Source organism: Gambusia affinis, linkage group LG09 (assembly GCF_019740435.1).
Source record: "Gambusia affinis linkage group LG09, SWU_Gaff_1.0, whole genome shotgun sequence".
NCBI classification, from domain to species: Eukaryota; Metazoa; Chordata; class Actinopteri; order Cyprinodontiformes; family Poeciliidae; genus Gambusia; species Gambusia affinis.
The window spans coordinates 22,179,534-22,194,492 of record NC_057876.1 but is presented as its reverse complement, the minus strand read 5'-3'; the positions used below and the strand labels follow the sequence as shown (position 1 = coordinate 22,194,492).

Sequence of the window (14,959 nt, the reverse complement as noted above, 5' to 3'; positions counted from 1 at the left end):
GCTTTTATTTCCCCCACTGTCAGATTTTCTCATCTGACTGAATATTCTCTGATGCAACAGCGTATTATCTACTGGGATTATTGCTTTAATCCCAGTAAAGTTTCTGTCAATGTCATATTAAAATGTTACATAACAAGGAAGCAGAGTGATGTAGTAACAAGTTACGTTTGCTTGAGTAACTTGTTTTATTTTTAATACTCTGTACTTTTTACTTGAGTAATTTCATTGTGAAGTTTTGCTCCTCTTGCTTGAGGAAAATGGATATAAATAGGAAGTATAAACAGACATGATGACATTTCGCTCATGTCTTCTTCAGAGGTTTTCATGTCATTCCTTCAGTAGTACTTGGAACAGCGCCACCACAGGCGAGGAGGTGAACTGATTTTTCAGTTATTTTGAAAGATGTTTGACTCGGTGCGGTGTGAAAGTGAACCACAGCAGCAGAAAATGCAACAAATGTTGCAACTTTGATCCCGAATCAAACCGACTCATAAAAATGACGACAGGAATTTAAAAATGTTAGCAAAAATGGAGCTGCGTCTGATTATAGGATTTCTCTTCTGTCTCTTGTAAAAGACTAGAAGCTGTTTCTCCCTCTGATATTAGACTCACATGTCTGTTTTGGTTGTATTTACCCAGAATGCCCTGCGGTTTAGTCCACTTCCTGCTTTTGGAGCGGTCTCCTGTGCGCTTGTAGTCATATGCATTCGTATTCACTTTATTCAACTGAGACAGAGGTTTTTGGACAGACCTGGTTAAATGTTTTTTGGTCCACATCAGAGTTTGATTGCGCGTTCACACCGACCCAAACAAATTAAACTTTCTATGCAAACAAACTAAGTTCAGTTAAATCGGACCAAACAAGAATGCTGTGAATTCACCCTCAGTTGACTTTCTCTTTCTAAAAGCGATCTGCCACACTAAGGATGGATCTCCTCTATTGAAAGACACCAACTCATCCACTACAGACTCTGTAAAGTCTGCAGCGCCTGAGCAGGAGCCTCAATTGATCAGACCTTCTGGAATAATTTATATCTGGAACATAAAGACCACGCATTAGCGCTCCGATTGGAGGAGCCGTTTTGTGGAAAAGCATATCAGTTTCTTGGAGCCGCTGCTGCAGAGGGACGTATCGAAGCTCTTCACATATTGATTTTCCTTTCTATACTGTAAAAGATAAGAGGGCGGCTCAGTCTGCGATCTTATACTTTACCTTGCAGCGCCCCAGAAACGTAGTGAAACCCGAAGAGAGCATAATTCGTTTTGTGGATTAATTCACAACAGCTCACAGCTGTTAAGTATTAATAAGAAAGTTCAATGCAGGGAAAATGTCAAGAGCGACATACCTTTGACTGCAGCAGCGACGTTTGAAGGGATTTTAATCCAGACTGCAGCCGTTTTTCATCTGGAGGCTCATGTCATCCTGAATTTAACCGCTGAAGCGTCAGGATGAACGTCTGCAGCAGAAACACCTAGAAACACTTTTACACCTTATGCACACTCACATGTCGAAGTGGCTTATCTGGATCGGGTTTATAATGGGCCGTAAATATTTTACGTTATTTATTACCATTGTTAAGCAACCACAAGCTTAATGTCGGATCTTCAATGTTCTGCACTGATTCTGAGGAAACTAAGCTTATAATGGAGCAAAACATTAAAGAGATCAGAACATTTTTATATATATATATATTTTTATTTTTTTTTAAGTTGTAGTACATTCCTTATAAAATAAAACAAACGTGTTTCCTGGTTAGAACGTTTACTACTTTCAATAAATGACATAAAGATTAAAGGTGGGAGATATTAATTTAAGGGTTTATCACAATATTTTACAGCACTTTTGTAATAATGATAAAAGTTACAATAAAAACTATTTATTAAATGTTTTTTAGGTAATTGTGCCACAGCAGTTAAAGCTCTACAAACACAAATAATCATCTTGAAAAACATTTATATCGTGCTTCTTCAGGACTGATGTGATTTCTATCACTAAACTGCAAGCAATATTTTCCAATTTATTGGTATTTATTGATGCTTCCATTGATAAACAGTGGAGAAAATAATGAAACTATAAATCCTGACGATAAGGACGTTTTTTTTCAACAATTAACAAGAAATTATGATAACAATAAATCAAAACTCTTTGATTTAAAAAGTTTATAAATCAAAAATCTGCAGAATGTGGAAATCATTTATCAGATTACTTGATTACTAATATTATCGATAGTCGCAGCTTTAATCTAAACCAACAAAAAAGAAACATGAATGTTGACTATAAATAAAAACCAAATGATTATTAAACAGTTTGAGACAAAATGTGTCAATATTTGAGATGTTTGTGTTGAGATGCTCGTTAACGAGTCAATTTCAAAAACTGCCGACTCGTTTTTGTTTAGATTCGTTTTGTAAATATTTTGATGGATGGATGGATGATGGATGGATGGATGATGGATGATGGATGGAGGATGGATGATGGATGGATGATGGATGGATGATGGATGGATGATGGATGATGGATGGATGATGGATGGATGATGGATGGATGGATGATGGATGGATGGATGATGGATGGATGATGGATGGATGATTGATGGATGGATGATTGATGGATGGATGGATGGATGGATGGATGGATGGATGATGGATGGATGGATGGATGATGGATGGAGGATGGATGGATGATGGATGGATGGATGATGGATGGATGGATGATGGATGGATGGATGATGGATGGATGATGGATGGATGGATGATGGATGGATGATTGATGGATGGATGATGGATGGATGGATGATGGATGGATGATGGATGGATGATGGATGGATGGATGGATGATGGATGATGGATGGATGATGGATGGATGATGGATGGATGATGGATGGATGATGGATGGATGGATGATGATGGATGATGGATGATGGATGGATGGATGATGGATGGATGGATGATGGATGGATGGATGGATGATGGATGGATGATGGATGGATGATTGATGGATGGATGATGGATGGATGATGGATGGATGATGGATGGATGGATGATTGATGGATGGATGATGGATGGATGATGGACGGATTGATGATGGATGGATGGATGATTGATGGATGGATGATGGATGGATGGATGATGGATGGATGATGGATGGATGATGGATGGATGATGGATGATGGATGGATGGATGATGGATGGATGATGGATGGATGATGGATGGATGATGGATGGATGGATGATGGATGGATGATGGATGGATGATGGATGGATGATGGATGGATGATGGATGGATGATGGATGGATGATGGATGGATGATTGATGGATGGATGATGGATGGATGGATGATGGATGGATGGATGGATGATGGATGGATGATGGATGGATGGATGGATGATGGATGGATGATGGATGGATGATGGATGGATGATGGATGGATGATGGATGGATGATGGATGGATGGATGATGGATGGATGGATGATGGATGGATGATGGATGGATGATGGATGGATGATGGATGGATGATGGATGGATGATGGATGGATGATGGATGATGGATGGATGGATGATGGATGGATGGATGATGGATGGATGATGGATGGATGATGGATGGATGATGGATGGATGATTGATGGATGGATGATGGATGGATGATGGATGGATGGATGATTGATGGATGGATGATGGATGGATGATGGATGGATGGATGATGGATGGATGATGGATGGATGGATGATGGATGGATGATGGATGGATGATGGATGGATGGATGATTGATGGATGATTGATGGATGGATGATGGATGGATGATGGATGGATGATGGATGGATGATGGATGGATGGATGATTGATGGATGATGGATGGATGATTGATGGATGGATGATGGATGGATGATGGATGGATGATGGATGGATGATGGATGGATGATGGATGGATGATTGATGGATGGATGATGGATGGATGATGGATGGATGATGGATGGATGATTGATGGATGGATGATTGATGGATGATGGATGGATGATGGATGGATGATGGATGGATGATGGATGGATGATTGATGGATGGATGATGGATGGATGGATGATTGATGGATGATGGATGGATGGATGATGGATGGATGATGGATGGATGATTGATGGATGGATGATGGATGGATGATGGATGGATGGATGATGGATGGATGATGGATGGATGATGGATGGATGATGGATGGATGGATGATGGATGGATGATGGATGGATGATGGATGGATGATGGATGGATGGATGATGGATGGATGATGGATGGATGGATGATGGATGGATGATGGATGGATGATGGATGGATGATGGATGGATGATGGATGGATGGATGATTGATGGATGATTGATGGATGGATGATGGATGGATGATGGATGGATGATGGATGGATGATGGATGGATGGATGATTGATGGATGATGGATGGATGATTGATGGATGATTGATGGATGGATGATTGATGGATGATTGATGGATGATGGATGGATGATGGATGGATGATGGATGGATGATGGATGGATGATTGATGGATGGATGATGGATGGATGGATGATTGATGGATGATTGATGGATGGATGATGGATGGATGGATGATTGATGGATGATTGATGGATGGATGATGGATGGATGATGGATGGATGATGGATGGATGATGGATGGATGATGGATGGATGGATGATGGATGGATGATGGATGGATGGATGATGGATGGATGATGGATGGATGATTGATGGATGATTGATGGATGGATGATTGATGGATGATTGATGGATGATGGATGGATGATGGATGGATGATGGATGGATGATGGATGGATGATTGATGGATGGATGATGGATGGATGGATGATTGATGGATGATTGATGGATGGATGATGGATGGATGGATGATTGATGGATGATTGATGGATGGATGATGGAGCGATGATGGATGGATGATGGATGGATGATGGATGGATGATGGATGGATGGATGATGGATGGATGATGGATGGATGATGGATGGATGATGGATGGATGATGGATGGATGATTGATGGATGGATGATGGATGGATGATGGATGGATGATGGATGGATGATGGATGGATGATTGATGGATGGATGATGGATGGATGATGTATGGATGATTGATGGATGATTGATGGATGGATGATTGATGGATGATTGATGGATGATGGATGGATGATGGATGGATGATGGATGGATGATGGATGGATGATTGATGGATGGATGATGGATGGATGGATGATTGATGGATGATTGATTGATGGATGATGGATGGATGGATGATTGATGGATGATTGATGGATGGATGATGGAGCGATGATGGATGGATGATGGATGGATGATGGATGGATGATGGATGGATGGATGATGGATGGATGATGGATGGATGATGGATGGATGATGGATGGATGATGGATGGATGATGGATGGATGGATGATGGATGGATGATGGATGGATGATTGATGGATGGATGATGGATGGATGGATGATGGATGGATGATGGATGGATGATGGATGGATGGATGATGGATGGATGATGGATGGATGATGGATGGATGGATGGATGATGGATGGATGATGGATGGATGATGGATGGATGATGGATGGATGATGGATGGATGATGGATGGATGGGTTTTTGCAGACCATCTGGATCATTTCTGTCCTCAGGTCTGCTAATTGGACCTGCTGCTGCAGCTGATGAACGTTTTGAGTGTTTCACAGATTTTTCGTGTTTTAAATCTGCAGTAAAGTCGCTGATCAACTGTTTTGACTACAAAGGCTGAACCACAGAAACCTTTTTTTACCCGTTTATTATATTTTGATGGTTCAAAACTCGGACAGGTGAGAGAAAAAGAAGAAAAGCTCTGCAGACCAGATTATTCTATGAAGACGAGTCTCTGTGACACTTTGCTGCGTTTCCTGAGTGTTTTATGATGTTTAAAAATAAATCTTCATATCACTCTGAAAAACGCCTGAACCCCTGATGAGGCTTAAAATAACAGCTATAAGAAAGTGTTTGTTCAGCTTCCAGGAAGCGAGGATGGCTTGTGAAGGTCTTTGTGTGAAATGTAGAAATATGTATGTGCAAAGAAAAACCATCTATTTATATTTACTATTTGCTGAAGTAAACACCCACTCTCATAAATAAAACCTGTGATGCAACATGTTTTGTGTTGGAGCTTCACGCAGCAGCAGGTTTGTTGTATTTGGCACAATGAGAGGAAACAGGAAGAACCAGCTCACCTGGTTCTGATGCAGATTATGAAATCCACCCAACGGCTCACTCAAAGCCCGCCAACAAACGTCCAACACATTTTACACTGTTGAGGCGATTTAAATGACGCAATTTTACATTTTGGTAAGTTTTAGAGAGAACGTAAAAGCAGAGAAGGACAGAGTATCCCAAAAATATACTTCAACATATTTTAACTCGAGTAAAAGTAAAAAGTATTTGGGAAAATGTTTGGGTTACTGATCAAATGATCAATCATTTAATGTTCAAAAATTACATCATCAGACTGAAATATAAAGTTAAGTGGAAATTTAAAAACCAAAATGACAATAATTCATATAAATAACAAAATCAGGTAAAAGAAAATCTTTCTAAATCATTTTCTTTCAATAAAAAACTGATGAAAATGTAACGGAAACTGCGGGTGTGTCTCTGTTTATGGTTAATTTCAGGTTAAAACATGTTTGGTTTTCATTCAGTGGGTAAAAAATCCAGAAATTTTACTCAAGAAAGAGTAAAGATGCTTTATAATAAAATTACTCAAGAAAAACTGAAAAGTGCATCTTAGAAACAATACATTTTCTTTCAAGTAAATGTAAATGTAACTAGTTGCCACCCATCTCTGTTAATGAGGAAACGTTTCATCTGGTAAACGATTTAAATCCAGTTTTGCTGGATCTGCTGGTTGACACGCCGGATCCTCAGCGGAGGAGGAAGAGGAGGAGGAGGAGGAAGAGGAGGAGGAGGAGGGGCTGATGGGAAGTGATGATGGAGCGTGACTCCAGTTCCTGACGGTCGTCATTACAGGAATCACTCGTTTGGTCGCACAGTGGAAGTTTCCATCGATCCGACTCTGCTGCTGGGGAAATGCTGCAGAGGCTCAGACTGGTGGAACTGGGAGCTGGTCGTTTCTCCAGTATGCTGACGTCTCTGCGGTTGCAGCTGATCACATTTACTCTGGGCTTTGTGGTGTTTTGCTGACTAATCTGTTTCCTGTTAGCTGAGTTTGTTGTGGGAATGGAAATCCTGGCTGGAAGAGACAGACGGTCCCTCCAGGATGTTGGGATGTTTTTTTAATTATTATTATTGTCGTCTGAAATTACAGATTCTGTGGCACCTTTGAGATCAAAATTGTGAATTTCTTCCCTAATGTGATCTTAAAAAAAACAAAACCTTTCCAAAAACGACAGTAAATGTTTAAGTTGCAAATAATATTTAAGGTGAAATAATACAAACGAAATCCTGTGGAAAAGAAGAATTCAAGTTTTTAATTTGCATATTTTAATGTATTTCTAAGATTGCATAAAAATATTTAAGTGGCTAAATGAAAAATCTATGTAATGTGGGAATATTTTTATCTGATTAATCAATTAATCATCAGAATAATTGGTTATTAAAATGACTATACTACTGTTTTATGTCTATTTTTTTGTTTGAATTCTGCTGCTCAGACCTTTTATTTGTCATGACAGACCTGAATGTACTGATTAGTGATACGATTGTTAAATTGGAAAGTCGGGAAAGATGTAACCCAAACTACAGTCATTAACTTTATCCTTTAGTTCACAACATCACTTCATTTCTCTGACCTTAACACTGAATAGTCAACTTATGTTAAATTTACTAATGATTATTCTGTGTGTAGGCGGATACGTCAGATGCTGTAAAAGCGTTTTTCTTGTTCAGGAAGCGTCTCCGTTCTGTGGAGCATCATTAGCTTTGCATTATGAATATCCATCGAACAGAGGCGAAGCAGTTTAAGAATTAAAATCAGCTTTCAGGAGCTTTGTAGGTGCTGCTGCGCTGCAGCACTTTGCTCTGCAGCTGCCATCTGTTACCAAGCAGCAGGCGGGTTCAGAGGAGTCCTGCTGGCCCTCGGCCCGCTTGGACCGACTGCCAGAACTGTGCTGACACCAACCATGTTCTCCGCCAGGGAAGAGGGCTGCGGCCTGTTTATACACAGCTGTGAGGTCCGGTTAAAAGGTCATGACCTCATGCTTAAAGCAGCAGATCGGAGTGTTTCTGTTCTGGTGCGACCTCGCTGGGAGGAAAGTGTTCGCTGTGTTTGTGCCTAAACCTTTTCACATTTAGTCACGTTGCAACTGGGGACTTTTCTTTTTGGTTTTTAAGACACAGACACAAATGTACTGAACTACAAAATTATTTTCTGAACTCTGCACCAGTGCAGCACACTTACATTGACCACTAGCTTCAAAAGCAAACATGTAAAAACAACTTTAATATTTTAAATCAGGGCAGTTAGGAGTATAAGAGCCAATGTAAATTAAATAATAATAAAGACGCTGAAGCCGATATAAACAATAAGTTGACTATCTCTGTCAAAAAAAAAAAAAAAAAAAACTGCTACAAATGAAATGGTTCAGAAAGTTCAATTACAAATTTAAATGTAAAATCAATAAAGTATAGAATTGGATTGAATAGATCTTTCCTTATGAATCATCACACTGTCATCAATACTTGATCTAGAATCTTTTCAATATTGGGACCAATACAGATATTGATATCAGATCGGTGCATTTCTAATTACAACCACAGCTTTACAGTTGAATAAAACTAAGAAATAATTTTCATTTAAAACAATAATTAATGGAGAAAAACTATAACTCTGCTAAATATTGTTCGTTTATAAAACTGAAACCTCCTGAAATTATGGATATAATGTTGCTTGTTTTCGTGTTCATGGATCTACATATTATTATGGAGAAATTGTTTTGAATTTTTCACATCAGTTATTGGCAATTTATGGCGGACCACATTCTCCTGGTTGACACTTATCACTAATCCTTAAAATATCTTAAAAAGTATTCATTACACAATTGATGCAAGAAAACCACAATAAAATACTTTCTTTAATTCTGCTTCTAAAAATTAACCAAAGTATAAAAAAACCTAAAGCGACAACTATAACTAATAGAAACTAAACTAAACAATATTTAACTAATAACAACTAGCAAACAGATTCAATAGACAAACTGAATCAGACAAAGAGAGTCAGAAGGAATGAAACTAAACTGTAATGAAAAACTATTATAACCTGATTACAACATGAGGTCCAACATGTTTATTGGGTTTCTTTACTTTAGACCAACACAAAGTAGCGCCTTGTTTTTGTAGTAAGACGGGAAACGATGTTTGGATTCTGAACATTTAAAATCAGCCCAGCACTTTAAAAAAAAAATAAAAACGTCCGGCCTTTTTTTGTTTTGTTTTTCTGTAATAACTTTTTGGTGTCTATAAAATGAGTCATCTGAAAAACCCTCCAATTATTTAAGGGGCTCATATAATTGTGAACAAGTTAAGTCATGAGTATTTACTGTGATTTTATTTTTTATTAAAAGTGAATCTTCCAGTTTTCTATACCACATAATTTTATTTCCCAATCCAAGGTGTTGATTTACCAGTTGAACGTTTTAAATCCTCAAACTCAGAGTTCATGAATGCACATGTTGTATTATTTCCGACTAGAGCAACACTTTCTGTCGCGCTCCTGTTCTGTGCAGGTGTCCGTACCTGGCCGTCCACCTGTCTCCTGCCATCCCAGTTTTTGCCGTGCTGCTCTTCCTGTTCGTCATGGCCATGCTGCTGAGGACGAGCTTCAGCGACCCCGGGGTCCTGCCGCGGGCCCTTCCAGAGGAGGCCAACTTCATAGAGATGGAAATCGGTCAGTAGATGCATCCGTCTTCATTCTCAGAGGGGGAAAATGTAAAACATAATCATCTGAACCTGAACTCAGATTAGCTAATGGAGCCAGTGGATTTTTTGACTGTGTAGGAGGATCTATTATGCAAATTTCACGGTTTGCATATTTCTATATATTAATTGGTGTCTCTACTGCTTCTAAAAGGATCCTAGCGCTTTAAAAAATACCCAGCTGTTTTTGGTCAGTTTCAAAAACCTCCCGATTGTTAAGTAATAATCAACAAGCACCGCGATGTTACCTAGCAACCCCAGCTCCGTCACCTAGCAACCCAAGCTGAGCTCCAGCACATTTCGTCATCTGGTTTTACCATTGTATGTGCTGTACAACGGCTGCTGGAAAAGAAAAGTGTTTTGTTGTTGACTTACAGTTCAGAAACCACTTGCTGCTTTCTTGTTGGTTGTGTAGGAGGTTCCACTTCTGCTTTTCATAGATGTACAGTTGTGTAATTGTCCATCTGTTTGCAGTCATTTTCACGTGCGAGTGTAAACGTTGAGTTGGGGGGGCGTGGCCAACAGCTGCTTATTTGGATTTAAAGTAACAAGAGGTCCTAAAACAACTCAAAATAGTCAGAACTGATCAGACTAAAATTTCATTATCTAAGAATGATTTTCTTAAAAAACTGTAATGAACATGTTTCGTATGGCCCATAGAAATATCCTAAACTGTTTAAGTGTGTAACCAAAAACACACAATGCTGATTAAATGTCCACGTGTTTCCTCATAAACAAATGTGAATTATCTGTAGTAGCTGGCTAATAAGCAACCAGATCTGCTTGCATCTCTTAGCTGATGAAATTTCAAATTCAGAAAAGTTTCAGTTACTTAAACTTGGAGCGTTAAAACAAAAATGTGGAGAGTTGGAAACATCGTACGCTATTTTCCAAGAACCGACAAATACCAAAATACTTAATCCAGTGTTTACTGAGAAGCCAAATTCGATCGGCTAAATACAGCAAAGTGACCCAAATCCAGTTCTTATTACTAAAAATAAATGTATTCAATTGAGCCCAAATGAAACTGAAAATTAGAAACCTTTCTTTCAAACATACAAAATCTAATGTGGTGTATTAGGGCCACTGTAGAAAAAACAAGTGATAAACTTCAGCCAAAAAAGTCAGAAGGTTTGACAGCAAGAGAGATATGTCGTCACTAATTCATAGAATAAAAGAACAATGTTCGTTTTACTTAAACATATACCTGTAAAGAGTAAAATCAGATCATTTTAAGCGGTGTCCTAATCTTTTCCAGAGTTTTATATGTATATAAACACTACCAGTCAAACGTTTGGACACCTTCCCACTGAATTGGTGAGAAGGTGTCCAACCTTTAGACAGGTTGGTAATGTTTGTACATTTGCTCATGATCTGTGGTTCCAGTTTGCCACAAGATAAGTAGAAAGGAGTGTAATGTCTTTGGTTTGACGGGGAAAAACAAACATGACCAGCTGATTAGTAATGTTACAGCTGCATGTGTGACCAGAGATACAAGTCTGCCAATTATTAACTTTTAAAGGACAAGTGTGCAGAAACCTGTTAAAATGTAGGAAAGAAGCTACAAATTTACTGTAAAAATGTGTAAACAAAGAGCCACGTTTAGAAACTTTCTCTGTGATTTCTGACTCAAATACTGAACATTGATTCACAGTGTTAGTTTGCATTTTAGCCAAACTCTCATGGCTTCATGAAAACAATTTTACAAAACACGTGTCTTTAAAATCCCTGGAGTTTTTATTGATAGTACCAAACCTTTATGATCAGGCATTTAAGGGCAGCTACAGGAGTGACATCAGCATGTTTTTCCTCATCTTTACCTGGGGAGCTTTCTGGAACAAAATAACAAGAAGAGATGTGGGAGAAATTGTAGTGGTTCAAGCTAGAAGTATTTATGAGGAATAAATGTTTCAAATTGGTTTATTTGGCATCAAGCAGGCAGAACCACGTCTTTTCGTTTATTCATGCTTCTTATGTTAGAAACTTGTTTGTCTAGTTACTTCTTTATAGAGCTGGGCAATGTTTTAAAAATAAAATCTTTTTTTCTTTTCATCTCGGATCCAATTTAAGTACATTTTTTTGGCTTGTTTTCTTTTCTAACATAAAAATGTCTTCAAAAAGTGACTTTTACTTCAATCATCCCTCATGCGAGTGTATTAGGTTCAGGTTACGAGAATTTCTGTGTAATTACAACACTGTAGTCGACAAGAAAAACGTTTTAATAAGAAAAAAGCTTCGAGTTGTCGGGATCTGATGTGACGAGCTCAATTCCAAAGTGTTTCACGTCAGATGATATTGATAATTATTGATTTGTTTTTTGTTTAAACATCTGAAATACAACTGAACTGGCGGTGTGACCTTCCCAGTTTTCACTTCACGCCGTTGTTTTTTAAAATCTTTAAGCAGTTATGAGACACAGTGGCGAAACTTTAAACTGCTGCTGTGTAAGTAACAGGTCGTTGCTAGGTAACCAAAGAGTGAGCGAGTGAGTTGCTAGGTAACCGAGGAGTGAGTGCTGTGAGTTGACTCAAATTCAAAAATACTTTATTGCTCCCACAGAGAAATGAAACGCTGGTAAAAGCCTTTTCCTCTGCCTACATCTCCCAGAATGCTGTGCAGCTCTGAAGCTGTTTTTGTCCAGTCCTAATGGAAATGTGCTTAAATTTCACTGTGGGGAAACTCTGGACTCTGAAGCGGAGCAGCGGAGTTAAGGGACTCGGTGTAAAGAGCGAGCGGAGGCACGCAGCCCTCTGAAGACGGGTTTGCTGCTCTCATTTTGATCGTGACTCACTCTGCGTGTAGGATGACGGTTCTGCTGCGGCCATGATGACCCTAATGGACCAGCTGCAGTTTGTTGCAGCAGGTTACATGAAGGATTTTACAGAAGTCCTCACACTGACCTGAAAGTCCTGTTCAAGCTACACCTGGAGCAATTGCTCAGTAAATTATTTAATTCTGGATTTCAGGGATTTTTAATAACCCACCATTCCTTCTTTTTTCTGCTGTGTGGTTTAAAACAAACAAAGAGTGTTTGAAGAGTGATGGCGGACATCCATACCTTTGGCTTTGGTTATTATTACACTACTGCCTTGTTTTAATTTCATTACGTTAGATAATATTTTATTAAATAGAAAACATCAAGTCTTTTTCCTCTTGTGTTGCAGCTTAAAGTGGAAAAAAAAGAAAAAACGTTTCTGCTCTTTCCCAAAAAGTGGCACATCTTTTAATTTATTACTAAAAGGACATTTCACAATTCATGTGATAGGATTGTATTTTATTCAAACATATACAGTACAGACCAAAAGTTTGAGTTTGGACACACTTTCTAATTGAATTCAATGAGAATGAGACTTTTGGTCTGTACTGTATATTTACATATTTTTTACTAATTAGTGGACATCAGTTTATATTCCATCTGCAGCAAAATTACACATTTAACTTTCCAAAATATTATTTGGCTTCCATGTTAACACTTAAGTAATACTTAATCTTCTAATGGATATAGATTACACCTAAATAATTATTAGTTGTGCATCGACTGCAGTTCTCTGGCTGATCACAGATATTTAAAAGCCTGACCCACCATCTAGTTGCTACACTCTAAAAACACAAAATTTTACCAAGTAATTTTGCTCTAGTTTCTGTTTCAAATATCTTACTACAGATGAAATAAGACAAAACTAACTTAATAGTAGTTTTTCAGCAAGATTTAGAATCTTGTTTTGAGTCAATAATCCTGAATATTAATGAAAAAGAACTAGTTAATCTGGCAGATTATTTCTATTATAATAAAACATTTTTCTCATGTTGTAAGTGAAATAATTTGCCTAAGAAACTAATCGGTTTTCATCAATATTGAGGAATTATTTACTTAAAATAAGGTCCTGTATCTTGCTGAGAAGTAACTTTTAAGTTAGTTTTTGAGATATTTGTACTAGAAACTAGTCCAAAAATAAGATTTTGCGTTTTTGCAGTGTCTATTTTCTAGTGCATCCTATTTTAGCTTAGCTTAATTTAGCTATTTGTATTTTTTTTTTCTATTTAAAAAGCCATTTTAATAACCAGGCAGACATTTTGATGTCGCTGCTGCAGCCTGGATGTTTCTGTCCCTCATCCTGTTGGTGGCGCTGCTGAGGAGGGTTTCTAACAGGGAGGAAACTGTTTCCTGTCTGTGACGCCGCCTGCAGATTGAGCCAGGCCTCCCTTGGCAGTGGCCTCAATCCCTCTGAGTGCATTCTCTCAAATTTATTCCTGGTTTCTCTCGAAGGCGCTTCTCCAGCTTTATTTGGATGATTAATATTGGTTATCACTTACTGTCAGAAAAAATCTGTTCGCCATTTTAATGCCTCATAATGAGTCGGTCTTATTCGTGCAAAAACCACTTTACACGGCAGATATCCTCTACTGAAGGCTGTAAACAAATGCTAATATGCTATTAGTTTAAATTAGAGTCACTTTTATTGTCTTGTCTGTATGCTTTCTCCAGCTGACAGAATTAACTTCCTCTAATGTACTTTTTTTTTTTATCTTAATGCATCTCCAGAAATTCATGTGGGCATGCTTGCTCTTTCCCATTAAGAGGTAATTCTTGTCTGCTCAGTGGAGCAACTTAATGATCGATTCTCCACAGCGGTTTCTCTCTTGAGGGATCTGAGTTTGCAGCCTTGTGATCATTAGTCCGCCTCCCGGCTTCTGCAGCAAATCAGAAATGAGAAACTGTCAATCAAACATAAAATCTCTTTGGAAGAGAAACAGGGGAACTGAAAAAAAGGGAAAGAAATCTGATGATTTTTCTCAGAACTTTGACTTTAATTTTTAAATTCTGATGTTTTTTTCTCAGAATTGTGCTGCTTTATTCCTTAGGATTCTGACTTTTGATCTCACATGGATCAAAGGAAGAAATGTCTGAGTTCTAAAACTACAGACATAATTCTAAGAAAAAATGTCAATTCTGAGAAGAAAACATCACAATTTTGAGAAAAAAGTCAGAAT

The 14,959-nt window shown here is 38.2% G+C and overlaps 1 protein-coding gene across 1 annotated transcript in view; it reads left to right on the top strand.

Moving 5' to 3' along the window:
- zdhhc9 (zinc finger DHHC-type palmitoyltransferase 9) overlaps nucleotides 1-14,959 on the top strand; it is a 35,657-nt gene that overhangs the window by 5,915 nt on the left and 14,783 nt on the right. Inside the window, exon 2 of the mRNA XM_044127880.1 lies at nucleotides 9,778-9,938. Within this exon, the coding sequence (XP_043983815.1) occupies nucleotides 9,778-9,938 (161 nt within the window). The remainder of the gene's footprint in view (nucleotides 1-9,777; nucleotides 9,939-14,959) is intronic.